Source organism: Neoarthrinium moseri (genome assembly GCF_022829205.1).
Source record: "Neoarthrinium moseri strain CBS 164.80 chromosome Unknown scaffold8_Wmoseri_CBS_16480, whole genome shotgun sequence".
Lineage (NCBI taxonomy): Eukaryota > Fungi > Ascomycota > Sordariomycetes > Amphisphaeriales > Apiosporaceae > Neoarthrinium > Neoarthrinium moseri.
Window position 1 is genome coordinate 362063 of NW_026055122.1, and position 26066 is coordinate 388128.

Here is a 26066-nt window from a genome sequence, read left to right on the forward strand (position 1 = left end):
TCGGAAAAAAAGAATCAATTGAGCAACTGGGTTTCCACATCAATATGTGTTTATGATGCGAGCGTTGTTTCCCTTATTAAACCACTGAGTGTTAACAGCGTCATAGCAATCAGGCCTGAGGGGCAATATAAGACAATGACTTGAGTTTGTCAGCTTCTGCAAGTTACCAGCGCGCTTTCTCGGCCTTACAGACACCGCTTAGCCTTGAGGTCCACTATTCTGTTAGTTTCGGTTTGCTCTCAAGGTACACAGACTGTGGCTCAACACCAGTATTGCTGTACCAGTCACTTCGACTACAAACAAACCTGCTCAAAGTCTTTATCAGTAAAGTTAGCTGAAAATCATGTGTGCTCAATCATACTTCGCATCTATATGCTTGTAACTCTAAGATGAGAAGGAATTTGCGAAGTTAGATATCAAACTCAGAGATTATTTAATCACCTCCAATATATATGGACATCCCGACCACACCTTGCCCACATTGAAATCCTGTCTGACCGCACACTTCCAGTCTCAATCATTCAGCGCAAGTCTGTCTGATTCTTCTGGCTCCCCACTTCGCGATCAGTACACTCTCAGTTTCGAGCACCTTTCACACCTTGCTTGAGCCGTCTGGCTTATTGCTTCATTGCCTATACAATGGCCAAATTGACACTTCTAACCCTCCCTGCTGAGCTCAGAAACATGGTTTGGCAACAAGTTGCCATATCTGAGCGCATGGAGGCCGATTCTGCTTGGGAAGACTATCTCTCCGAAATCTGCAAGGGCTACAAGAAATCCTTCGAAACTTATACTGGATTCAAGCGCTTCGATTTCTTCCGTCTGCGCCAGACCTGTCGTCAAATCCGCTACGAAGCCTGTCGGGCCCTGATGCCTGCCAATAAGTCCAATCAAACTCTCGAAATCCACATCAGCTCCAAAGGTATCGTCCTGGAATTGCAAGATCAGCATCGCAAGACCTATTGGTCAACCGAAAATCTTAACGATATCCACTTCTTAACATTAATTCATCGCCGCAACTGGAACATCGAGGTGAATGCCAATATTTACATTCCCATCCTGCTCCTAAAGTGCAAGAGAGTTCAAGAGATATCTGGAATCTGGTCCGGCGCAAACACGGCCGCCACGCTCATTTCTCAACTCCCATCCGTCAACGGTCTGAACATCAACTTCAGAGAACGCACACAGCTGCTCAGAAACAAGTTCTATCTTCAGACAATTCGAATCAACGAAAGGGAGGAGAGACTCCACGTACTCCTAACGGCAAGAATCCTGGAACCTTTCTTGGAATCTCAGAAATTCCTATCATCATGTGTCAACCCAATCGAGGTATACCACCAAGCAGCCTATAACAAGGTTATGACTCTAGAAAAAGAGGCGCAACAATCACAAGGTTGCGGATTGGGAATTGCCAGCACTGTACAGCCACAAAAGGCCATCAGCATCAGCCCCGGCGTCGACTCTCACACACAACTCCTCATCAATGCCGCTTGGAACCCAGTCGTCTGCCAATGCAACTTTCCAGACTGCACGGACAAATATAAGGAATTTGTGCGGCCACAACCAGTCAATAGTGTTGTGGAAAGAATCCGCAACATCGCCAAGGAATTCGAGGACAATATTTACGCCGCTTGCACTGCTGAAAGAGTACCAATGGAGGTGACCAGATACACTCTTGGCAGGACAGCTGATGGAAGATCCCTGATAGTGGATCAACTGGGCATCGATTCTATCAAGACAATAGAAGAATGAAAAGCACAAGGACACAAGGGAGGCACGGCATACTCAAGGGACTAGGCGAGAAAAACTTGTATTATCAGGGGAAGGGAAGCTTGGTTTGATGTTGGTATGATGGTTTTCAAGATTTGGTATGGACTGTCGAGTACCACCTGCAGGGTTAGGATGAGGTAATAAAAACCGTATGGATTAACAAAGCTGCATCATAATGTGAGAAAACAACTGTCAATGTGTAGCAAGGCTCTGCGTAACTTGTTTAAAGGACCAAAAGAAACCAGCAGTTAGCGGTTGTTGCAGAGACATAAACTGGTAAAGCACCAAAGGCGCAAGGAGTACGGGAGGAAGACCAGGAAAAAGTGAAAAAGCGAAAAGCAAGTTGAGCATAAAAAGATCTGAACCCTCCTCAACGCCCCGCAGGTCTGTCCTTGCGGACCTCAGAACATCTCTTTTGGCGCGGAACCGTTTCCAGCCCTATTTATTGCGAACCCCCAAGCCTCGTTTACTACCTCGTGGCCAGCAAGCAGGGGCTCAGGGTCGTATCTGCAGATGGTGCCCGATGATCACTTGGCGAGCTAGATAATGTAGTTCAGCCCGAAGTCATTGAACTCCACTCTTTACCATTGCACTACCGAGCGTGCTATCTGAATCTGTTGGAAGCAGTGGTGCCTATTGAACAATAAGGGAACGGGTGAGGAGTATGTTTTGGCCAAGCTACGGGCCGCCTGATTGCCCTGTTGCAACAGCGACGACGACGACGGCGTGGAATTGGAAAATTCCAGGCAAACATGGTCAGTATTCACCTCGCACTATCTTCGTTTCGGATCAATAATTGAGGACAAGTTCGACAAATCATCTATTCAAGCTTTGTGTTCTAGAGTATCAATCCTCGTCCTTTCCTTCCGGCTTAGTGCGAGGAATTATGCCGGCCTTTCTCTGGCGATGATGCCTTTCACAATACCGATAGATCCGCGTCGGTAAGGTCGTCTCTCCTCTTTCGATTTTCACTTTTCTTATTCTGTCGCACTCCCTTGCCGAACAGATATGCTCTTTGCAAAATCTCATAGACGGGTCAACCCGAACTACGTGGCACTTCCCATACGGCCAACTGCAGAAGTGGTGATAACAGGCACCGACAGCTTCGGGCACCCAAGCTGTACATTGATCGTTCGTGGATATATTTACAAAATTGCACTGCACATATCCTGGGACTTTCCAGAGGAAACGGTCAGGGCCTGAGGGCATTTGGTCCATCTTGAGTGGGTCGAAGCAATGAATACGGTAGGTGCTGGCGCAGGTTTTCATAATAAGGAGAACGCTGATGCAGTAAAATGCAAGAGAAATGTGGATATCCAGGATTGCCAGTGCGTCTGATCCTCTTTATAGAGGCATGTGTTCCATATGTAAGTCACTTGAACACGACAAGAAATCAGCGAACCCCTGTTATTATGAGAATGCTATCAGTCCGTCAGTGAATAATGCGAACGATGGTACTGAATAGAGAGATTCAGCAGTAAAAAATTTTGTCCAAGATCTCTCCCCACTCTGACGAACACGAAGGATTGAGACCAAGTTATGCAAATCTATTCCTACCGGTGGCATTATTATCGAGACTTGTATGGACTATTTCTCTAATTTCCTATGCAAACGGACCCTGAGCCGTTGGTCCCTGCCAGCTCCTCCTGGCAGGATTATGCGCACCGCAGAAGTGCCTCTCGCCCGCCTCGACCTGGACCCTCTCGACGCACTCGTGCCCGCCCGAATACAGCAGGTGTTCGCACTGGTGCCTGCGGCACCACTTGAAGAAGTGCTCGTTGCCGCCGAGCAGGTCCTGCGGATCACGTCGCAGAGCCGCCGGGCCCTCGACCCAGCGCGGCCGCCGCTGGCGCTCGCACCGGTATGCGTCGCAGGCGTGGTAGCTGCAGTACGGGGACATGGGCTGCAGCGGGCCGTCCGGGTGAGAGTCGATGGCGTTCTCTTTGCATCGGTTTTCGCACACTCCGTGATACCCGTCGTACTTGCACTTGTGGATCTTGCAGTAGCTGCTCCCCGGTTTGACGTATAGGGGGCATCGGCCGATGAGGCCTAATGGCCAGTCACAGATCCGCCTCTGCGGGGTTTGGCCTGCTTGAGGTTGATTACTCATTATGTAGACAGCCTTGTATGTTGTGGACTCCTCTGGGTGTAGTTGGCCGATCCTGGGGGTGTGTACTATGGGCAATCTGCTTGATGTTCCTAAACTAGCTTGCACACTTTGAGTTTGTGGTCAACCATAGACGGACAGGCCACACAACTCTCAAGGCTGGTTGCGGGAGAAGTTATGATTTATTAGAATTAGTGATTAGATATGGTCAGTCATTCACGCACGTCCAGTGTGTGGCTCGTAGAGCTGCTAGATGTGAATTGAGAACCATGATCCATGATCTGGGAATGCCTCAGTATTACAACCTTGAATTGCTCACGATAAAGGTGAAACATTGCAGTCATAATTCTAGTTTGAATTTCTTTTATTCTTCTTATGAAGTAGCTTGGATTCACCGCTATATGAAGTGTAACCATCACTCTGCCATTCCCTCACTTATTTCCTACAAGCAACTGCATCATAGTATACCTTTGCCCCCTTATCAAAAATCTTCTTCACCTCCGCAGGGTCAATCTTTTCTCTACGATCAAATGCATAAAGACCGTTGACTTCCTGCTCGATGTCCGTTCTGCAAGCTTTGCATCAGCATCTCTGTAGGTATTAAATTTACACAAAATCAAAGACTTACAGTTGCGTGTACACGAATCCGCTCGTGTATCCACCCTGCACCACGGCAGTAACCAGGGCGTCGATCCTCTTGAGCAGATCTGCAGGATCAGTTGCGGTCGTGTACCCCCAGTCGCGCTCGCCCTTGTCGGTACCCGCTGCGGGAGCGATGTTGACGCCTCCGAACTCCGTGCAGATGATCGGGGCCCCGGCCTTGTGTTGAGCTCCCTCATCGCCGGGGATGGGCTGGACAAACATACGGCGGCCGCCGTGCAATTCTTCGTCGAACCTGGTCTGCTGTGTGGCACAGCGTTTCGCCAGTTCCGGCGCATCGTTGTAGTCGTGGTACGTCGAAAGATCTGTTTGTACATGCTCCCAGCCGCAGTTGTCGTTGATTGGCCGGGTTGGGTCAAGGGACCTTTCTCAATATTAGCATTACTTCTCTAGAGATTAAGTGGTTCCGAATCACTCACTTCGTCATCCAGTAGAGAGACCTGATGTGGTTGCGCTGATCGATATTGTCCCGGAGTGAAGGGTAGGCCCAACTTTCATTCACAGGCGTCCACGCAACGACGCTGGGGTGGTTGATATCTCGCTTGACAGACTCGGTCCACTCTTGGTCGAACCGCTTGATGTACTCCGGGCTGAACTCGTAGGCATTCGCGATCTCGCCCCACACCAAGTACCCCAGCTTGTCCGCCCAGTACAGAAAGATGGGGTCTTCGACCTTTTGGTGTTTCCGGCACCCGTTGAAACCCATCTTCTTGGACAACTCGACATCAACCTTCAGGCTCTCAGGAGTTGGTGGCGTCAAGCCGGTCTCTGGCCAGTACCCCTGGTCGAGGCATAGAGCTTGAAATAGGGGTTCATTGTTGAGTCTGAATGTGCCATCACCCCGCTGCCAGTCGAGGCTTCGCATTCCTGTGTATGTATCCACCTCGTCGAGGACTTTGCCCTGAGAGTCATACAGTCGGATCTTGAGGTCATAGAGGAGGGGGTGGTCCGGAGACCATAACGCCAAGCCATCCTTCCAGCATCGGACATTGTCCAACGGCGCAGCCCCAACAACTTCAGCTGATATCTCCTTCAGCTTCTCGGCTGGGACTTTCAAGCTGAGATCCAAGTTGACGTAGTCTTTGTCTTTCGGAAGATTGCCCTTCGCCTTGCCAACGGAAACACCGCCAATGCTTCCCTCGATTTCTACCGCGTACTGGCCAGCCGCTCTGCTCCCAAGAATAGCAACCTGTGCTTTTAGGACGCCGCTCTCGATGTCGTTAGACTTCAACACGGTCCCGTCGCTACTTCCCGCAATCCTGGCCCTCGGGACTACCTCGACCCAGACGCTCTGCCAGATGCCCGAGCTGGGGGTGTAGAAGATACTCTCCGGCGTCGGGGCCCAGTACTGCTTGCCCCTGGGCTGCTCCAGGTCGCTCGGGCTGTCCCGCACCCTAAGCACCAACTTGGTCTCCTTGCCCCCGGCCGCCGCCAGGGCGTCTGTGACGTCGACATCGAAAGGCACATGGCCGCCGCGGTGGCCGCCGACGAAGTGGCCACCGACCCAGATGCTCGCCTCGTAGTCGACGGCGCCAAAGCGCACCAGGACGCGGTGGCCGGCGTCCCGCTCGGCCTGGGTCCTGAGGTCGCCGAGGGGCGTCTCGTACCACAGCACCTCGTGGGCGGCGTTGTCGCCCCAGCCCGAGGCCGGGCACTGGAAGGCGAAGGGGACGTTGATGGGCTTCTTGGCGTGCTCGGTGGCGTCCGAGCCCTTCCAGTACTTCTCCTTGAGCTCGGGGAAGGCCTCGAGGCGCTGCGCGTCCTCGGCGGCGCTGCCCTCGGCCGAGGACGAGCCGCCCGTCAGCGTGACCCGGTCCGGGGGCCCGTGGATGTGCCAGCCCTCCGACAGCCCAATGTCCTGGTCGTCGAACAGCAGCGACCAGCGCGTGCCGTTGAGGAGCTGCCAATTGAGGTTGGGGCGGACAAAGTCCGGGCGAGGGTAGGTTTGAGTAGCTGCCATCGTGTACTGGTAGACAAGGTTAAAGCTTCAAAGAGGGCTCAATTGAGGATGCGCATAGGGGTATAGAAGGAAAACGGGTATGAAAGTGAGGGGAAGCGTAGAGGATGAGGTTCAAAAGAGAGGTGTGCTATGAGACATCCAGTCACAGGTGCATATACTATTATCCGCCCCTCGAGCTCCGTCGCAAGCTTCGTGGCTTTCCATCGATGCTTCGGCGCCCCTTTGCACGATCGGCCCTACGCATATGCGTGAAACGCTCGGCGGGGAATGATTGGGGAGCGATTGACATCATAGCCCGCCAATTGGATATACCGTGTTGCGGAAAACTGGACTATGCCCCAGTTTCTCAATCAAGTAGAGTATTGAGCTTCCAGGCTTTTTCTGGGCCGATACCCAGTGCCACGAGGGGCAAGGAGGGGGCTGTGCGATCCAGTAATTCAGGGTCCTTTGTGTCCCTGACTCGAGGGGGATCGACATTTCACATGAGCGCTATTAGGCGCGTCTATGTATGCTGCCTTGAAAGTATCCACTTACTTTGCCAAACACTATAGCACTCAAGAACTTGGCAGTGGATCTTGTTCAGTCTTATAACCATAGTATTATTTGCGTCCACAGCCTATATCTGCCATGTACAAACTGGATATACCAACAACGCCATAGTAAAACTAGACAACCTGTATCGCATCCATGATCCCACCATTCGTACCTCATTCGTAACCAAGCATTATGCCCGAGTCGCTTGTCTATGTTTTCCCCAGTCGACCGGTCTTACGCCACTCCAGTGACGCGTCTTACGCTCTTCCTCGCACCTTCTCCGGTGACCATGACAAGGCCCTCCATCTCGAGCGCGCGCATCACCTCGGCGAAATCAGCTGGCTCCACTGGAACGCTAGCGCCCTCGCCGAGTCTTCTGCTGACATCGCTGAACTTTGCGCTCTGACCATTGCTTGTCATGTCATCCAGCAGGCCGAGGATGGCTGTCTTTAGTTCTTCCTTGCGCTTGCGGTCGGCAGAGCTTACACCCTCGTTCAGCAGGCTCATGTCGATTCTGCCTTGGGCATCGGTCGCCGAGGTCTTGAGGGCAGCTTGGATAAGACGGTTGGCCTCTTCGACATCAGCCTTCGTCACAGTGGTGGAGAGGCGCATCTTCGCATGACCCTCTGCGAGACGGATCATGGACTCCAATTGACGTGTGGTGGCTGTGATGCGCTTCTCAGCAGCGCGAACATCCTGCCCAAGCTTGCGCATCTTGACATAGTTGTCAACAAGCGCCTTTGCGGCATCTTGCGAGATCGACGGGTGAATGTAGTCACGAGCGTACGAGATGTAGGCTGTGAGAAATTCGACATCCTGCAAAGCATTGGTTAGCCAAAGGGTGAAGCATGACGATCATATGAGAAAGACTTACCAAGATTTCGTTGTTTGACGCTGCAGACTCGGGCTTGTCCTCCAAATACATTGAGAGAAGATGCCTGGCCAGCTTCTTGTCGTTGTTATCGTCTTGGCGATCCAGGATCAGATACACAAGATCGAAACGCGATAGCAGTGTGGGTGGGAGGTCGATGTTTTGCGGAACGGGGAGGTCGGGGTTGTACCGGGAACCGATAGGGTTGGCAGAGGCCAGAATGCTGGTTCTAGCGTTGAGAGTGGTGATGATACCAGCTTTGGCCACTGATACGGTCTGTTGTTCCATAACTTCGTGTAGGACTGACCGTGTTGCATCTGACATCTTGTCGAATTCATCGATGCAGCAAACACCGCCGTCGGACAAGACCAAGGCTCCCGATTCGAGCACCAGCTGGCGAGTTTCTGGGTCACGAGAAACGTACGCTGTCAGGCCAGTGGCCGAAGATCCCTTTCCGCTTGTGTAGACACCGCGAGGCGCGATCTTGTGCACATATTTGAGCAGTTGTGATTTGGAAGTCGACGGGTCACCGCAGAGTAGCACGTTGATGTCGCCACGGTACCTGGGGCTGCCTCCCTTTTGGAAGGTCTTGTTGGTGCCTCCGAACATCTGCAGCAGAATTCCCTTCTTCACATCGTCCATCTCGAAGATAGATGGAGCCAGCGACCGAGACAGAAGGTCGTAGATATCTGGCCGCGCAGCGGTCTGCTTGATCTTTTCCTCGTCCTCGGGGGTGATCTTGCGCGCCTCCTGGATCTGGTTCTCGTCATCGTTGCGCTCGGCATCCAGTGTAGACACATCAGCGCCAAGTCGTTTGTTATCGACCTTGGCAACGTGCACAACATCCACGAAGGTCTTGAAGACGCTCTTGACGGATCTCTGGCGAGGGTTCACCCGGACCGGGCTAACACGATAGATGCCGGTAATCTGAACACGGTCACCGGCCTTGCAGAAGTCTACCAGCTCGTTGTACACGCAGATAGAAACCGAGTGGGGCGTCTGTCCGGCGGGAACAGCATCGGGCGTTTCTTGCAGCTTGATCACCTGCTTGTCCTCAAACTCGCAGCGGTTGTGAATGATTTGCATCGAGTTCTTGGACTCGCAAAGCGGGCGGGGGCATGTTGTCGGCTCCCTGATCTTGCCACGATCCAGACCGACCAGCAAGGAATGGCTGCAGACGTTGCACCTGAAGAAGGCCTGTCGCATATCCGGGATGACAGGTGTGGTCCGGATGACAAGGCCCTTGATGCAGATGAGCTTGTCCATGTCGGACGGGTTCAAGTCTCTCATATTGGTAACGTCTCCAAGGCCGAAGGGGCGGGTCATGTACGTCTGGTCCATGACCTTCTCTTCCAAATTGAGACCCGGCTGGGGCCTCTGAGATGCCGTTGGCTCCTCGCTCCTCTCCGAGTCCGGAAACTGCACATCCGAGCTAGGCGGCGCGCCGCTCCGCTGCGAGGCCGAAACGCCGTTGCTTTGGCTCCTCTGGCGAGCCATCTCAGCCTGTGCCAGCTCAATCATTACATCATGGACCGATTGATCCATCAGAGGCACAATTTCCTGAGGGTAGTGCTGAATCTGGTGCCATATCTTTCGCGTAGGCGGGTAATAGTTGAAGTCTGCGACGTTGACGTAGAGAATTCGGGTGCCAAGGATGAGCATGTTGTTCAGCTCCTCCAGGTACGGCTTGGAGGTCGCATCCGGGTCAGCATCAGTCTGCTCCGTCGTCATGCCTTCGGCCCACATCCGGTACTTCTTGGTGAAGTTTTTTAGGAAGTCCTTGAAGGCAGCGTACGTGTCATCGATGGACACGGTGGTACCCCAGATGGTGGCATTGTCCTGACCGCCGAGCACGTTTGCCTCGGAGGTGTTGGGATCGATATTCGAGAAGGTGGGAGCATCAGAGTGGATTTCTCGCACCACACGGCCAGAATCGTCCAAGATAACGCGGCTGCTGCCACGGGCTCCACCGCTGAAAATCTCCGAGTTGATATCGCCTCGGCGGTTGCGTCTTGCTCGAGGGGTGGCGGAGGATCCGACGAAGAGGTTGCTGCTCTCGCTGCGCAGATCTGACTGAGGGTGTAGCGACCGTCCCGGGCTGGAACTAGCCTCGTATCTGATAGGGGAAGAATCTGCAAGGTCGAACAACACAATATTAGTGATCCTGGCCTTGAGGTTGCAAGATACACGCAGCTGCACGTGTGTCGGCATACTCACCTCCGATGAGACCGCTGCCGCTGGCTCTTGGTGTCCGATCACCGTCGTTCTGGCTCTCGTCTCTTGTTGTCTGAGAGTGGGTCCTTTGTCGCAGAGGCGAGCTCGGGGCGGCGCCCCCGTTGGCATTGGTGTTCTGGCTCTCGGTGTTCTGGCGCAGGGGCGACGAGACATCGTCGTTGCCGTTTGCGGGCGACGATGACTGGTAGAACAGAGGACTCGAAGCCAGCTGCGAGCTGCGCGTGTTGCGCGGGGTGCCGCCGTTCCGCGAGGAGGCATTGGCGTTCGCGGGGCTGCTGGGCGCCTGGGAGGATCGGGTGCTCCGCCGGGGAGTGCCCGACTGGGAGCGGCGCTGAGAGGGCGAAGACATGTTGCTGCTTCAGATCACCGCTCACGACTGGAAGGTTCTGGCTTGGTGGGTTGCAGAAGTGAGAGTCGGTGAAATGATGGCTGATGGCAGGGCAGAAGGCGGGTTGGGGGAGGGGGAGACAGAGAAGAATGTCAAGTGGGCTGCCCACAGGCAAGAAAACGCGAAAGTCGCGTCTGGACCCCCTGAGACGCGACTGCTCGCGTAAAGTGGAAATTATCCAACCGCCCATTGAACTTGGCTCTTCATTCTTCAGTGACAGGGGTCCGTCGGTGCGCGTAATGCAGGGATAGTCTTGCATAACTAACACGTGCACAAGTGAGAGCGCGCCCCGGCCTCGTGGGAACGTAATTCCGCCTGGCTAAACCTAACTCGTACGGCCCTGGAGGCTAACTAGGTGCCACCTTTAACTCGTAGGTGTCCTGGGCTCTAGCGGCGCTGACCCACCCCTTGGACCCATTGGCGGCTCCCAGTTGCCAGACAGCAGTTCAGGAACACCGCATCGCATTGGACCTTGCGACTTGGCCAGACGAGCGACGACAGCCGACCACAATACTTCCCCCTCCGACCTGCCGCCCACCGCCCTCAACGGCCCCGTTCTGACCACCCCGAAAACCTCAAGATGGCGCCTGGAATGTCCCTCTTCTCGGTCAACGCCGTCATCATCCTCAGCACCGACGACGGCTCCCGCATCTTTGCCAAATACTACGCCCCGCCCCACCAAGTGCCAGGCAGTATGTTGTATACCTGCTGCCAACCATCCAGTCGGAGCCGCCCTTGCTAACCCGAAGGCGCATAGCAACCTCCAAGGAAAACCCCTACGCCGACGTCAAGTCGCAGAAGACATTCGAGAAGGGACTGTTGGACAAGACGGCCAAGCAGAACGGCGACAGTGAGTAGCAAGCTGCTGCCCCTGGGCTCGGGTTCCCGAGCAACGCCCAGGTGACCCCCGCCAGCTTGCGCAGTTGCTGACACTTGTTGCCGCAGTTATTCTCTACGATAACAGGATCGTGCTGTACAAGACCGAATCAGATGTCATGGTTTACGTGGTTGGCAGCGTCGAGGAGAACGTACGTACACCCCCTGAAATATGCTACCGTATCACACCGCAGTGCTGACCAATGGTCCAGGAGGTTCTTCTGTACAACACCATCCTTGCGATCCGCGACTCCCTCCACCTCCTGTTCAAGTATGAGCCATCCTGCTCCGTATGGAAAGAAACGCAGTCCTAATACTGGTGTAGGCAATCCGTCGACAAGCGGACCATCATCGAGAACTACGACCTGGTCTCCCTCGCCATCGACGAGATCGTAGACGCAGGCATCATCCTGGAGACCGACCCGACCATCATCGTCCAGAGAGTCAGCAAAGCCCCAACGCAAGACGTGAATCTGAGCAGAATCGATCTGAGCGAGCAGGGAGTGAACAACCTGGCGCAACTAGGAAAGGCGAAGCTGACGGACTGGCTGCGACAAGGATTGTGATTTCTCGCTGTGTCAGGCGGCTTCCAGTGATAGAGCATGCAGTAGAGTGTTGGGCACGGCGTTGGTCAAAAATCGTTTCATCAGCCCCTTTCTCCAGAGGGCAATACATACCATCTTGTGGAGCGGGTAGTTTTTTTTTTCCGGGTCTATTCTAGTCTATGAATGACATCTATGACCTGATCTCCGACGCTGCCTTGCGCAGTCGGTTCATGACGGCCGCCGCGATATCGTCCTTGTCCGGGATGCCCTCGACGAAGATGAGGTCTGGCTTTCTCCTATCCAGCTCCCTTAACGCCGCGAACAGCCCCTGCGCCACGCTCCTGGCATCGTGTCCGATGCTCAGATCCAGGACCGTCCCGACACTGACCGACCCTTGAGAGTCGTACAGGTCAGCTTCGTGCACATCGAGGTCGGCTTCAGCCTCCGATGCCGCTATGGACTGAAAATGTCCGCATTTGAGTCCCGCCCCCTGACCCCAATGCCGCGTTCTGACCAGGCCGATGGTTTTCGTGCGCTTTTCTGATACACTGTCGACCTGGCCCGTCATGTCCCTTATCACATCTACATCCTCTTCTGAAATTCGCCCCTGCCCGGCTCCGTATGTAGCTTCGTAGAGCACCACGCGTGCCCTGGGACTGTAGTGCTTATACTTCATCCCCGGCGCCCTCGGCGCGCTCTTGCCCTGTTCACTGTGATCCTTGTATGCCTTCTCGACGCCTTCCCAGCCTGCGCAGGCCCTGATATCCTCCAAGCTGACCCCGCCTGGCCGCAAAACCACCGGTGGATCGCACAGTCCATCAACAACTGTGCTCTCCACACCAACCTGGCATGAACCGCCATCCAGGATCATCTCGATGCGCCCCTCCATGTCCTCCAGTACGTCGCTAGCTGTGGTAGCTGACGGCCGGGTGGACGCGTTCGCAGAAGGTGCCGCCAAGGGGCGCCCGGTCAGCTTGATGAGCGATAATGCCAGCGGCGACGAGGGCATGCGCGCGCCAAAAGTAGGTAGGCCGGCTGTCACTTCAGGGGCCAGTGGTGAGGGCGACGGGTTGGGGAGTAATATCGTCAGGGGACCGGGCCAGAACCTGGAGATCAGGGGCTTGTAGATCTCTGGAATGACATCCGAGTGCCCATTTGCCGTGGTACTGCCATTAGGTGCCGGTGATGAAGACGACGGCCTGAGCAAGTCCCTCAGCATATCCAGGTCCGAGACGTGGACGATCAGCGGGTTATCCTGCGGCCTGCGCTTGGCGGCGTAGATGCCCTTTACCGAGCCGCTCCTCGTCGCATCCGCGCCCAGCCCGTAGACGGTTTCTGTCGGGAAGCCCACGGGCGTGTCCCTGGTCCGGAGGTAGTCGGCGGCTTCTTTCAGAACCGCCATGCTGGGGTTTGCTTGCGTGGTCATCTCCCAGCTGCCTACGTGCTCGCCATCCCTGAAACCTCCCAGATGGTCCTTTCCAACCTTCAGCACCCGGGTTGATACTGCGGGCAGGTCTTGCGACATTGTGCTGTATGCGGCGTACTGGAGCGCAGCTCGGACAGTATAGAAGCCGGGGTGTATGCGCCGGAGAGCCAACTTGAATCTGGACTTGATGCACTTATCCGTGGTAAGTGATCAGAAACAAGATATTCCTTGAATTTAGCGTTCTAGACTTGAATTCAAAGAAACGGGATGCTGCTTTAATATGGCGTTCGTGTATATACATAAGTTGGGTATCAAGAGTTGACTCATTGTGAAAAACTTCTAAGCTGCGATAGCATCATAGTAAGCTGAATTTACACCCATGTGCATTCTAAGGGCACCCCCTGCTGGCTGCCCGGCTCCCAGGGGTTCAGCCGCGCCGTTGCATCAGCGGCCCCAACTGGGCGACAGCGCTGCTACCAGCCGCCCGGGCGCCCAGTTCCAGGGATCGGCCGCTAAGTTCTAGCACCTTGCAGCTCCCATAATCGATAATCGCGGGGGGAAGGACACGACACACCTCAGCACAGACGCACGATAGTTGCACGACGACGCCCAGCCCAACCCGAGGTGACTGTCGAGTCAGGAAGTGCCGGGCCACAGCAAAAGGGGGGACCCAGACACGACAACCTGCCCACCGCGGATCGCAAGCCGCTATGCGCCCACACGCATCACCGTCCCAATGTCCGCCATCAACCTGTCCAATGGCGACTCCGCAACCCACAAGCCCGACGGCATCTCCAAGGTGAACGCCGGCAGCGGCAGCGGCCCCGGCCCCTCGGTCCACGATGCCGCCTCCCTCGACGACGTGCGCGCCTCCCTGGCCGCGCTGCACACACGCGAGGCCGCCATCGCCTCGCGGCTGAAGGCCCTCGTGTCCTCGCAGGCCGACCTGTCCCGCGAGCTCGGCCGCCTGGACCTGCTGCGCGCGAACCTGGGCTCGCAGGTCATCGCGACCCGCAGCATCAGCAACGGCATGCTTTCGGGGGCGGCCGACACGGCGGGCCGCCTGTCCAACCGGGTCAAGGAGCTCGACCTCGAGAAGGACCGCGTGCAGCAGACGCTCCGGGTCGTCGAGCAGGTCGCCGAACTCAAGGCCTGTGTCCACGGCGTGGTCGGGTCCATGGGCGCCCCGCAGGACTGGGAGGCGGCTGCTGGGTACATCGCGCGGGCCAGCAAGGTCCCGGAGGCTATCATCCGGGGTGGATTCGCCTCGAGTATAGTTCCAAGTGTCGAGGTGCCAGATGCGCCCTGGATCACGCTGGAGAACGCAAAAGAGAGTTTGTGCGGGCTGTTCCTCAGAGAGTTCGAGAAGGCTGCCAGCGAGGGCGATGGCACCAAAGTAACCAGATTCTTTAAGCTGTTCCCACTCATTGGGAGGGGGGACGTGGGGTTGGATGTCTACGGACGCTACGTCTGTCAGGGTGTCGCGGGCACGGCGAGACAGACGTTGAAGGAGGTCCCCGGCGGCCAGGGGCGCAAGGACGGCTTCTTCTATGCCAATGCTCTCACAAAGCTATTTGAGCACATTGCACAGATCGTCGAAGGCCATGGAGGCTTGGTCGAACGGCACTACGGCGAGGGCCAGATGGTCAAGGTCATCGAAAGGTTACAAATGGAAGCTGATGTCCAAGGTGGCATCATCCTCGATTCGTGGAGTGACGAGCGAGGCGTGGATAGGAGGCTTACAGACGTCAAGAGCTATCCATTCTCATTTCTCGTCCAGAGTTTTGCGGCAGCGCCCAAGGGCATTACTGGTGCTCCCAGGATGAATTCGCCGGCATTAGGTGGTGGGACCAATGCCAGAAACAGCGAGGACGAAGGCGTCAACATGAAGGAGGTCGATGAACTCCTCAGTGAAATATCGGTCATGCTAGGGCGGTGGTCACTCTACTCACGATTCTTGGCTGGAAAGTGCAGGGTAAGATACGATCCGTCTTTTGTGGTGCAATAGAACCGCTAGACTAACACGTGTAGGCCCCCAACACGCCATCTGATGCAGTGCTTTCAATGCCAGATGCTCTCACCCACTCCAATCTGAGCAAGAAGATATCTGCAAAGTTGACGTCGCCATATCAAGTCATGTCACAGTTCTTCTTCAGAAGATCCGTTGAAAAGGCCTTCCAGCTTGACGAATCACCATCAGGGCTCTCTCTTAACTCCAACAAAGTGATCGATGGTAACCCTCCCTTCATAATATCAGCAGTCGACGATACCATGTATATCGTCAGCGCAGTTGTTGAGCGATGTCTTTCCACCTCGCAACGAGACGTGGTCGGCTCGGTCGTCCCTATTATTAGCAGAGTGCTGGGATCTGACTTCATCGGTGTAATTCAAAGGAGGATGCAACACGACTGCTACCCGAAACCGGCCATGCAAGGTGGTTTCCCGCCAGAGGACAAGATCATCGCCTTCATCGTTTTGATCAACAGTCTGGATATCGCAAATGAGTACCTCACTCGCATTATATCGACACGTCTCGGCAAATCAGAAGAACCAAATGGCGCGCCGAAAACTAACCATTTGGCTGCCTCCTTCCCCTTCGAGCATGATGCCAACGCAGTCACGAGCGCACTTGAAACGCTGAAATCAAGCTTCGCGTTGAAGTCTAATGAGCTGCTCACAGAGGGCATCGCACATCTCTTCTCCAACGTGGTGGAGAAGAGGCTACGCGTGGTCATGACCGACACCTTCCGCGACGCAGATTACGCCTTGACCGAGGACGAGTTGGCGGAGATTGCGCAGCAGAACGACCAAGATGAAGAGCAGTTGCTTGACCACGTGCAGAGGCAGTTCGAGCGCTACTGGAACGCGCTCATGCGGCCCATCGAGCGCATCATGACGGCGAAGCCCTTCGCGCTGCTGATGAACAGGACAGCCAAGGAGCTGGCCACGACGCTGGAGAGGCGGGTGTGGAGATATGGCGGCAAGGCGAACGCGTATGGCGCCATCCGCATGGAGAGAGACTTCTCGGGCATCATCAGCATCGTCACCAAGGGTAACTACAGCCTGAGGGAGCTGTTTTCCAAGGTCTCGCAGACGCTCATGATCGCCAACATGGAGGATGACGAGTGGGAGGAGCTCGTTGCCGAGGGCGAGGATGGCATCGACTGGGTGCTGAGCGAGGACGAGAGGCGCAGGGCTCGGAATTTGATCAGGGATTGAACGAAGAAACGGCCACGAAAAAGAAAGTCCTCGAGCTCTTAGATCTGGGGCATAGAAGGGGGCGCCAGCAGAAGCGCTTAGAAATATAGGTATTATTTTAACGACGTACGATACAGGTAATACTTGTATCATCTAAGCTGGACTCATTCCACTGCCGCTGCATACAGCCGTAAGACCAGTGAAACAGGAAAACTCTGGATAGGATACGAAGGAATAGTCTGGCCTGCCGTAGGCTCCTGCATTTTAGTTCTGGTGTACTCAAGCCGAATATTGGTCTTCCCGGCCCACATACTATGGTATACGGAGTACATCTGAGGCAACTTACCGTTGAGCAAGCGCGTGATTCGGCCCGCCCGGGAGAAAAAAAAAAGAAAAGAAAACGAGACATATTCTTTAGCTATTTTTACTCTGAATTCAAACCAGGCAAACATGGAGCAGAATGGTATTCATGAGGGACGACAATGCTCGAGGTATGCATCTACTATGTGCAGGCCAATGCACTTAGACCGACCCACCTCTCGGGTGATTTATGTGCTTAAAAGCAGGTATCCACCTGCAGCGAAGTACCTAGGTACCTAAGTGTCAATGCTTAGCCAACGCGCGCTGAACTTGTCAACGGTTCATCCCATCATCAGTCTTGCGAAAACTGCGTGGTGTTCTGTTTCAACACATACTGTCCTTGCATCAATTCGTCCTCAAACAGACGCAATCATGGCGTCGGACAGATACGGGTTTCTCGATGACGCCGAGGAGCATGCTCTCCACCAAACAAGGCTTCTGAACGTAGAGAAGCGGCCCTTCGAGCGAATCACCAAACGCCTGCTCAGCGACGGCGCCTTCACCAACCCCAAGATCTTGAAGCTCCCTACGCCTCCTCCGGAAGGGACAGATGGCGCGAGTGCCGACGCCGGAGCCGAATCACAAGATGCAGCAAACGCAGACGCATCTGCCCTGAAGGAGGACATCCTGCTCGATTTCGCCGCCTTCGACTCGGTCATCGCCCGGCTGCAATTCCTCGCGACGCAGAACGCGGCCGAGCGCGAGCGGTATGCCGCGGACCGGCTGCGCATCCTCGAAACCATGGAGGCGGTCCGGCAGAGCAACGCGGCGCTGCGGGCGTCGCTGGACGAGGCGCGGGCGACGCTGGCACAGCGCAAGAAGTTTGACGAGCTGGCCGACCGCATCACGGGCAACCGCATGCTGCGGGCGCGGGCCGAGCAGGAGGTCAACATCGCCAAGCTGACGGAGGAGTGCGAGGAGCTGCAGCGCGAGAGCGAGACCTACGCCGGCACCTGGCGCGAACGCAAGGAGCAGTTCGACAAGCTCGTCGACGAGGGCGTCAGCCTGCGCCGCATGATCCGCGACGAGCAGGAGGAGGTCGAGCGCCGCGAGGGCATGGACGAGGACGCCGGCGAGGAGGACCCCTCGGCCGCCGACACCCCCGCCAAGGGCAGCCAGAGCGGCAACGCCACGCCCGCGAGACCCGGCGAGGGCGGTGCCACGCCTCTGCGGCCCGGAAGCAGCCAGGGGCGCACCCCGGGGCCGGAGGAAGCTGGCGCAGCCAACACTGCCGGCGAGGCCTCGAAGCTAAGGCCAGATGTGGGAGGATCTTTCTCTAGGGGAGGAAGCCAAGCACCTTCTCTGCGCGCTGGAAGCCCGGCCGTGGGTAGCAGGAGCGGAAGCCAGGCACCGAGGGAAGAGCCAGAAGAAGGAGAGGATGTCGAGATGGGCGATTCAGCGCAAGCTGCTGACACCCCGATGGCTGAGGCAGCTACGGCGGATACACCGCAGATCACGGTGGCCGCGCCAGCTGGCCAGGAGGATACGATGGACACGACATAGGGGCTGCTCATGGTTGGAGGACTGGTTGAAGATCGAGATACTTGATCATCAGATGATACCCATAATGCGAGCAGAAACATGACTACGCAATATGTAGCTGCAGAGAATGGAATTGATTCCCGAGCATGAGCTATCTCTCTATTTGATTTTTTCTTCTGCTTCCCTGTAACGCTTCCCGTCGCCATTGCCCGTGCTCAGAAGTGGTATCGTTGGTGTCGTTGCGTCGTAATCCTACATCCCATCCGGTCCCATCCATACCTCCCCAAATATCAAGAGATGTGTGTTTGGCGGGGCGTTGCCTATGCATCTTCCTTCGGGGCACTGGCAAGCACCTCCTTCGCCTTGGCCAGCTCGTCCGCGTTTGCGTCTCCGGCGCCCTCTGCCGTGGCAGTCTGCTCCTCGAGTCGGCTGACCGCCTCGGCGATGCGCTGCTTCAGGGGGCCGAAGACGGCCTTGGTCTCTTCGAGGGCTTGCTTCTGTAGTTGCGTGGCGTCGTGTCAGCCAAACGGAGCTTGACAAATGTCCTTTGCGCAGTCCAATGGTCTGGCACCTCGGGAAAAGGGGAGGGGCAACGAAGGGGGATGGTGAGATCTTGGGCTGCATGTGTGTACGCATCTTACCTCTTGCTTGAGCCGGTACTCGGCGTTGCCGTCCTCGTCGATGCCGGCTTTGATGTCGGCCTCCAGCTTCTCGATCCGCGAGGTCTGCGACACGATCTCCTTCTGGTAGTACTTCTCCTCCGTCACCAGCCGCGAGACGGCTTGGGTCGCGATCTTGAGGGGCGAAGGGGCAGGCATCGTGGACGATCTTGGAGATATCGGCAGGTCGGTAGGTAGTGTCGAACTTTTGAGAGATTGGGTTTCAAGGCTTCCAGATAGGGGTTGGATTTCACAAGGCAGCTGTCGCTTCGGGCTCCAGTGGATGTCAATATCAGGGACGTTTGTTTGGCGGGGTTGGCGGGGTAAAGTTGGTGAAAGTCGACGGGCTAACTTGGCTGCATAATTATACCCCATGTATTGAACCCTCCACAGTTACCTTCTGATATCCTGAGCCACGAGGAATCCAGATGTCTATAAACTTTGACTGCTGTTGGACTTGCGGTTATACTTGTGGTTCTTAAGTGTCTAGCTGGTGTTATGTACAGGTAAAAATGACTCTGTTACTCCCTTTGCCGTTCGATTGTGCCACGATGGCTAAAGCTAATGTGTTCAAGTATGCCAAAAGCAATTCAGATACCCTCCTTCTCAGCTGTGCCTACGACGGACATGGAAATTCCCCACGGTGAAGTTCAAAGCTGAAACGGCCAATTAGGCTGATGCCTAGATGTGCTCGTGTTTTTGGGGCCTTGAGGCCCAGGCGACAACAATCTCACAGAACACAATAACCCAGACCAACAGTTGCTCCCCTTCTATTATCGGACAACAGCCAGAATAGCTCCTGTTGGCAAATTTCCTGCAAAAGTCGGGTCTTCACTCGACTCGTCACTACCGTCATGCTGAGTTACCGCCCGCTGAACGTGGACAAAAATGAGATCAGAGTCCTGGAGTTGGCCAAGCCCACGCCATGCATTTCGGGCGAGCATAGCCTGTTTCAGTGCTCTCTGAAATATGTGTCGCTTGACGACTATACCGAAGAGTACGCCAACTTCCTCGAACTCCGTCAGCATGATGAGTCGGCCGCTTGGCCACTTCCAGTATGGGCTACAACACCTCCTTCCTGCGGCCACAGCCATGAAGACTTAACACAGACTCCGCCATCTCAACCTTTAGCAACAGGGTCTACTCGAACGCCAGTAGATCAGCGGATGTCCAGCTTGGGTTCTACCTACTGCAGATATATGTGGGGAGACTTTGCTGCCCTTTCATACGAATGCGGTGGTTCAGCTCGGACTGGGGAAATTCTTGTCGACAACCACAAAGTTGCCGTCACCAGAAATCTGGAGGCCGCCTTACAACATATAAGCACCTGGTGGCTTCAGGAGACGAATCACATAAGTCTGTGGATTGACGCTTTGTGCATCAATCAGCAGGACATAGTGGAACGCAATCATCAAGTGAAGCGTATGGCAAGCATCTACTCTGGCGCCATTAGCGTGCTGCTCTGGACAGGGCCCGCCATACAAAACGAAACCGAAACTTGTAGGCTTCTGAGTCAGATTTACCAGATTGCGGCGACTGGAGAATCCCTAAGTAACTGGAATTCAGAATTGACCAAGTACGACAATATCTTAGCCTCGTTAGGTATCAGCGAGCTTAGTAACCGGTCCTACTGGAAGCGTCTCTGGGTCATCCAGGAGTTTTACTTGGCCGGACGAAATGCTCTGGTCTGTTTTGGAATCAGAAGAGTCAATATACTCGCCTTCTTCGCCGCCGCCAATTTGCTTGGAAGGGTCGCCTCCGTCTCCACGGAGGTGTTCAAAAAAGATGCTGTAGTCTGGATTGTCTTTTTTGCCAACCTTCATTTGGGTATTGATAATCTCGTACCTTTGATGCGGATCTTCCACAAAAGATCAACGAAAATGCCGCTTCCTGACCTAGCTACATTACTAGTCGCTGCCGGAAGAGCCGAACAAACGGACAGCAGGGATAAGATATACGGCCTGCTGGGCTTGGTCAACCCGGAGATCCGCAGTCTTATTCTACCCGACTATGGCAAAGCTTGTTCTGATGTCTATCGGGATTTCGTAACCGCCGTCATTCAAACAACTGGGAAACTTGACATCATCTATCAGCGTCCAAGGAAATTACGGCAGGGCTCCCAACTACCATCCTGGGTTCCAGACTGGTCCATCAAGGCTGATACATGCAACCCGATTGATTTGCCCCGAGAGATAGACTCGGACGAGCTCGTGCCCCAAGTATTTGGAGACTTCAGATCAGCGCTTGACACCACCCACGTCTTTCGTATCGGTAAAGACCCAAACGAGCTTCTGTGCAGGGGTTTCCGGTATGACATCGTTAATGGACTAACGTGTGCCGTTCAGCCAAGCATTTCTCACGATTTTCATGAAGTAGTGCGTGAGATACATTCTGATGCTAGTTGTCGTTTCAAAAGCCATGAGGATTTGGCAATGACATTGTGGCAAACTCTGATAATGGGCCAGAAAGGTGGGATGTCCGACGATATGTTCCGTAACATTGCAAATTTACCATTCTTCGGGGACGAATACAGGGGTGCGAATCATTTGTGTATTAGCATAGGACAGTTCCAGAACTGCAATAAAGACCTGAAACTCTGCGGGCGACCCTTCAGGACCCTTTTTGGGTCGTCCAACGTCGACGACATGAAGAACCTGGATAATTTTCTACAGGGGAGCCCTAAAGATGCGAAAGCATCACTGCTTACGGCGCAAATTGCGATCAACTGGAGAAGGCTTGCATCGACACGAAGAGGGCATCTCGCGTTGACGCCAAAAGGTGTACAGCAAGGCGATGAGATTTTCATCCTTAAGGGGTCAAACGCTCCATTGATCTTGAGACCACTGGGCAGCGGGGTATATTCGTTCATCGGAGAGTGTTACATTCACGGGATCATGTTCGGTGAAGCATTGGAGATCCAGAGGGAAAACAAAATTGAGGACATAGATGTATTGCTTCGGTAATGGGCACCAAAAAACAGTAGCCGTCATTGGATCGGCATAGGAAGCTGATATATTTAACCCTATGGACGGGCTCTGTTGGCCACACATGGACTCAGTGTCCGCTCCCTGTAGACTTGGGCTCCCGAGCCATATACCGGAATATATACTCGCCCCATTTTTCCCTATCTCCAAACACCCCATCTTTTGGCGGCGGGCCGCGGGCCCACTCATCCAGGTCCAGCGTCAAGCGCTCGACTTCCTTAAACCCGTGCTTAGCATAGAATGGCCACCCGGCTTCTGAAGAGTGCACCCAGATGGAGAGGCCAAACATGTCGGCCTTCTCGGTGGCCTGGTCCATGAGCAAGGATCCCACACCTTGCCCTTGGTAGCTCGGGTCGACGGAACACCCAGCCACAAACATGCCCCTTCCGTCTACAGGCAGGACCCGGTCCATGAAGCCGTAGAGATGGTCGCTTGTCATCTTCTCCAATTCCTTTACTTTCTCCGCTCCAGGGACGGGCGCTTGCTCGGCAGCTACATCTTGCGCAGCATCGCCAGTGGCGCCGGCACTTTCTTCCTTGCCTGGTTCCGACGCCTGCTCCTCCTGCGCCGTAGCGTCTCCGGAGTCCCCAGCTGACGAATCCATCTCCACGCCCCGGAAGACCCATGCCAAAGTGCCCGCTACCGTGCCGTCGCGGTCATCCGTTGCCTTGAGCATGACAACGCGTTGAGATTCGATGTAATTCCTGGCGCCTTCCTCGAAGCCTTGCCTCCATTCGTCGGGCTTCTTGGTCATGACCTTCATCTGCGAGTGGGTGTCTGTCTCAAAGACGCGGACGGCGATCTCGCCGATTCTGGGAACATCCTTGAGAGACGCCCTGGAGAGGGTGAACGTGGGCTTAGACATGTCTTGAGGCAAGGTATTGGATACCGTATTTTTAAGATATTCTGGAGCATGATAAGTGTGTAATGGAAGTTTTATACTCCCGAAATCACGTTGCCAAAGCGGAGTTTTGAGATCATACGAACGTCGCAGCTTACCTACATGTGTACAAGTACCTCAAAGCCCCGAGTGAGTCAGGCCGCTATCTAACTGCCAAATGCGGTTGGATTGTCCATGCAAGCGCATGTACTCCGTATATTGTGGATAATCACCATGCACGTATACTATTGCAGTATTCCAGTAGACACTTGCGCAAAGCGAGTATTCGCAAAGATATTGAAGAATCAATTAGATCATGAATTTTTGAGTAACTGTAAATTCAGTTTTGGTGCAAAACACACCCTGACCCAGAAAACGCCAGCCCGATTGCCATGGTATCAAGCCGCCAAAAACCTTTCATAGTAGACCTCGCAGGTCATCACTGATATCTGGGGAAAACATTGAAACTCCGCTGCGTAAATACATAGGATCGACCACCCGATTACATTCGCCGACTGAGCCGTAGACTTCAGCGTCCAACTCTCGCGTAGTCGGCAGGATTGTATGGCATGAATGTATTTTGGTGCCGGGAAGCTGGGTCTACATCCTGCTTCGAGTCGGACTTGTGCTCCTCGCGCGTCTCCTGGTGTGTCCTCAATTCGGATGCAAATCCCTTGTGATCCATTCCGGGGGACGCATAGGGCGCGCTACCACTCTCGGACGAATAAGATGTGGGCCGAGAGTGTTGCAAGCCAGGGCTGTTCTGACTCCGTTGGCTCTGCTGACTCTGCGACCATCTCCAGTCATTCGGGCCTGGTGAAGACTGATCTGATCGCAGTGCGGGTGATGGCTGTGGTGGTTGCAAGCGTGGCGAGGACTGGGGGTGATACATGTCTCCGGGGAGCTCCATTACGATTGTTTGCTGAGCAGCAGGGTGGGCCGATTGCACCGGCAGTTCTGCGATATTTGATTGGTCGTTGGGCTTCCCGAAGGGATACCCTGTCTGTTGCTGCTGCTGAGAGTTTGAGGTCCCGGGCCTGCTGTATTGCTGATGCTGCTGCATCGATGGCGGGACCTGGAAAGACATCGGTCGTGGGATCTGGTATGGAGTTCCCGGAGACGGCTGCGAATCGTGGCTGGAATGATACAGGCCTGTTGGCGACTGCGGTGGTGAGGCTACCGCACCCAACCCACCAGTGTAGGTTGTCCTGTCATTCGGGTTGGAAGTTCTGATTTTGCCATTCTCAATCATTGCAGTCAATACACCGGCATCTAGCAGTTCGGCTTTCTTGATGATCCTGTCGACCATCTCCTTGCTTGCGGCCTTGAGCTGCGCCTTGACGAAGCCCACCATGGCGAAATTGCAGCGGATCTCGATATCCTCCCGCAGATACAATCCGTCCTTCGGTGCGCCAAGTCCCCCCAGACCAATCTCCTGCTGTTCCGGGGGCTCGACGCCGGGCTGGTTGCCGCCGATGCGATACTTGTTGCGCAGGTCGACATTGGCGGGAGCGTAAATGTGGGTTTGGAGGCCCCACGGCAGGTCGTGAAAGCAGCCGTTGAAATGGATGACGCCGGAGCCCAGCTTACCAATGCCCGGGACATACTGGATGCGCTCTGTAATCTCGTACCACGTCGAGTAGAACTCGTCGCTCGGGGCGGCGCGGGGCGCTTTGATAGGCTTATGGCTGAGGACCAACGGATTCAAGGTGATGACTTCGCCGTGGCTGTGGAGGATATCAATGGCGAGCTGGCGGGGGATAAAGCCAGGGATCGGCGTGATGACGGTGTAGACCTCTTTCTTGCGAAGAACCATCTTGGGCAATTGACGATTCTCGAGGAGGCAGCAATTCAGACCTGGGACGGGAAACAACAAGAGTATTTGCAGAGGACGAAGTGAATAAACCGCGTCAGCCCTGTGGCTAAATCCCTACGCATGCGCTGGCCCTGCTGGGCCATGCTGTGATGGATCCGGAACTTGGGCGGCCGGGCTGTTGGTGAGCGTCAGCAAGGCGGCGATGCAGCCGTGCTAAAAGTGTTAAATTCGAGCCGGCCTTTTTTCCCATGCAGCCACCAGGGATTCTCTGGGCATCTTCATGCACCCTCCCACCAGGACGCACCGCTAGCCGTCGCCTAGGCGAGAGCTAGATCGTCAGCTGCAGCCCGCAATGGGCGACAGCCAAAGCCAAGCTCCTCATGAGAACACAACGCCGGACGATCCTGGCAGAGCGATATCGAGCAGGTACACACGCTGTCGCTCTGGTTTCCCCAGACTCAGGTCCGGCACGTCACCGCTACGTAGCAAGCTGTCTAGCTGCGCCAAGCAATTTGCCCAGACCCTTCGATCAGATCGAGTTTGCTTCCTCACTGCGGACAAACATTCAAGCAACTTATCATTAGGCCGGTTGGAACCTCTGCTCTGATGATGGCACACGCCCAGCCCCAAGTGCTGGAGGCTGGCTGATGGCTCTTCCTACTGCAGCATACACACCTAGGTACATAGCGCCCAAGGCTCGCTTGCTCGCCAAATCGCAAGCAGCTTGATTCGCCTGGCGTTTCTCGCGCGGCAAGGGGGTCCTCCGGCAGTCAGCACGATATTAATACAACGGGCAAGAGTCCTCGTGGTAGTACATGGCCTCCAGTCCCAAAGCAGTAGTCCCGTGGTACCCTAATGCACCGTTATCAGGTGGCACCATCGTCGGAACGTTGTGGTTCGGCGCTCCGCTGCCTTGTCCCACGGGGGTTTCCAGTAGTCCCAAGCCGTGTAAACTGTCTTTTAGACCTTCGGCGCAGACCAGACTGTTCTGTTCATCGTCACATCACACCACTGAATGCACCTTTTGCGTTTCTTGTCTGCATCGGACCGTATTCAAAGTATGCATGTGACTTGCCATTCCCTCAGATCCCAAATGCGCGTGCTGTTGCACTCAGCGCCAAAGTTCTAATTTGGACCCAACCCTCCGGGTCTTGACAGCAGCCAGTGGATAATCTATTTAAAGCACGGCCCGGGCTGGCCCCCTGTCTCTGCTACGCTCGGCAAACCCCTGCCGCTAGACACAAATAGTCTGTCTCACCTCACTGATAGACAAGAGTATCTCCCTGGCAAAGCTTGAAGGGCAATGCTGCTATTA

General features: G+C 54.8%; 11 protein-coding genes across 11 annotated transcripts; 5 read left to right on the top strand and 6 right to left on the bottom strand.

Annotated features, from left to right (window-relative positions):
- Positions 1-684: 684 nt before the first annotated feature.
- On the top strand, positions 685-1752 carry JN550_003382 (uncharacterized protein; the record flags this gene model as incomplete). The annotated part of the gene is made up of 1 exon (XM_049314779.1): positions 685-1752. One exon carries the CDS (start codon positions 685-687, stop codon positions 1750-1752), a length of 1068 nt encoding a protein of 355 aa, XP_049174573.1.
- Positions 1753-3373: 1621 nt separating this feature from the next.
- Positions 3374-6497, bottom strand: JN550_003383 (uncharacterized protein; the record flags this gene model as incomplete). The annotated part of the gene is made up of 5 exons (XM_049314780.1): positions 3374-3945; positions 4102-4126; positions 4376-4445; positions 4506-4901; positions 4957-6497. The coding sequence occupies 5 exons, from the start codon at positions 6495-6497 to the stop codon at positions 3374-3376; spliced, it is 2604 nt and encodes an 867-aa protein (XP_049174574.1).
- A 768-nt stretch (positions 6498-7265) lies between these two features.
- On the bottom strand, positions 7266-10486 carry JN550_003384 (uncharacterized protein; the record flags this gene model as incomplete). Its single annotated transcript, XM_049314783.1, has 3 exons — positions 7266-7847; positions 7906-10034; positions 10120-10486. 3 exons carry the CDS (start codon positions 10484-10486, stop codon positions 7266-7268), a joined length of 3078 nt encoding a protein of 1025 aa, XP_049174575.1.
- Positions 10487-11105: 619 nt separating this feature from the next.
- On the top strand, positions 11106-11967 carry JN550_003385 (uncharacterized protein; the record flags this gene model as incomplete). Its single annotated transcript, XM_049314784.1, has 5 exons — positions 11106-11217; positions 11283-11375; positions 11471-11553; positions 11614-11672; positions 11727-11967. 5 exons carry the CDS (start codon positions 11106-11108, stop codon positions 11965-11967), a joined length of 588 nt encoding a protein of 195 aa, XP_049174576.1.
- Positions 11968-12136: 169 nt separating this feature from the next.
- On the bottom strand, positions 12137-13471 carry JN550_003386 (uncharacterized protein; the record flags this gene model as incomplete). The annotated part of the gene is made up of 1 exon (XM_049314785.1): positions 12137-13471. One exon carries the CDS (start codon positions 13469-13471, stop codon positions 12137-12139), a length of 1335 nt encoding a protein of 444 aa, XP_049174577.1.
- Positions 13472-14108: 637 nt separating this feature from the next.
- Positions 14109-16591, top strand: JN550_003387 (uncharacterized protein; the record flags this gene model as incomplete). The annotated part of the gene is made up of 2 exons (XM_049314786.1): positions 14109-15347; positions 15404-16591. The coding sequence occupies 2 exons, from the start codon at positions 14109-14111 to the stop codon at positions 16589-16591; spliced, it is 2427 nt and encodes an 808-aa protein (XP_049174578.1).
- Positions 16592-17302: 711 nt separating this feature from the next.
- JN550_003388 (uncharacterized protein) lies at positions 17303-18433 on the top strand (the record flags this gene model as incomplete). Its single annotated transcript, XM_049314787.1, has 1 exon — positions 17303-18433. One exon carries the CDS (start codon positions 17303-17305, stop codon positions 18431-18433), a length of 1131 nt encoding a protein of 376 aa, XP_049174579.1.
- Positions 18434-18732: 299 nt separating this feature from the next.
- Positions 18733-19230, bottom strand: JN550_003389 (uncharacterized protein; the record flags this gene model as incomplete). The annotated part of the gene is made up of 2 exons (XM_049314788.1): positions 18733-18909; positions 19054-19230. The coding sequence occupies 2 exons, from the start codon at positions 19228-19230 to the stop codon at positions 18733-18735; spliced, it is 354 nt and encodes a 117-aa protein (XP_049174580.1).
- Positions 19231-19925: 695 nt separating this feature from the next.
- On the top strand, positions 19926-21454 carry JN550_003390 (uncharacterized protein; the record flags this gene model as incomplete). The annotated part of the gene is made up of 2 exons (XM_049314789.1): positions 19926-21379; positions 21448-21454. The coding sequence occupies 2 exons, from the start codon at positions 19926-19928 to the stop codon at positions 21452-21454; spliced, it is 1461 nt and encodes a 486-aa protein (XP_049174581.1).
- A 671-nt stretch (positions 21455-22125) lies between these two features.
- JN550_003391 (uncharacterized protein) lies at positions 22126-22920 on the bottom strand (the record flags this gene model as incomplete). The annotated part of the gene is made up of 1 exon (XM_049314790.1): positions 22126-22920. The coding sequence occupies one exon, from the start codon at positions 22918-22920 to the stop codon at positions 22126-22128; it is 795 nt and encodes a 264-aa protein (XP_049174582.1).
- A 544-nt stretch (positions 22921-23464) lies between these two features.
- Positions 23465-24751, bottom strand: JN550_003392 (uncharacterized protein; the record flags this gene model as incomplete). The annotated part of the gene is made up of 1 exon (XM_049314791.1): positions 23465-24751. One exon carries the CDS (start codon positions 24749-24751, stop codon positions 23465-23467), a length of 1287 nt encoding a protein of 428 aa, XP_049174583.1.
- Between the last annotated feature and the right edge of the window lie 1315 nt (positions 24752-26066).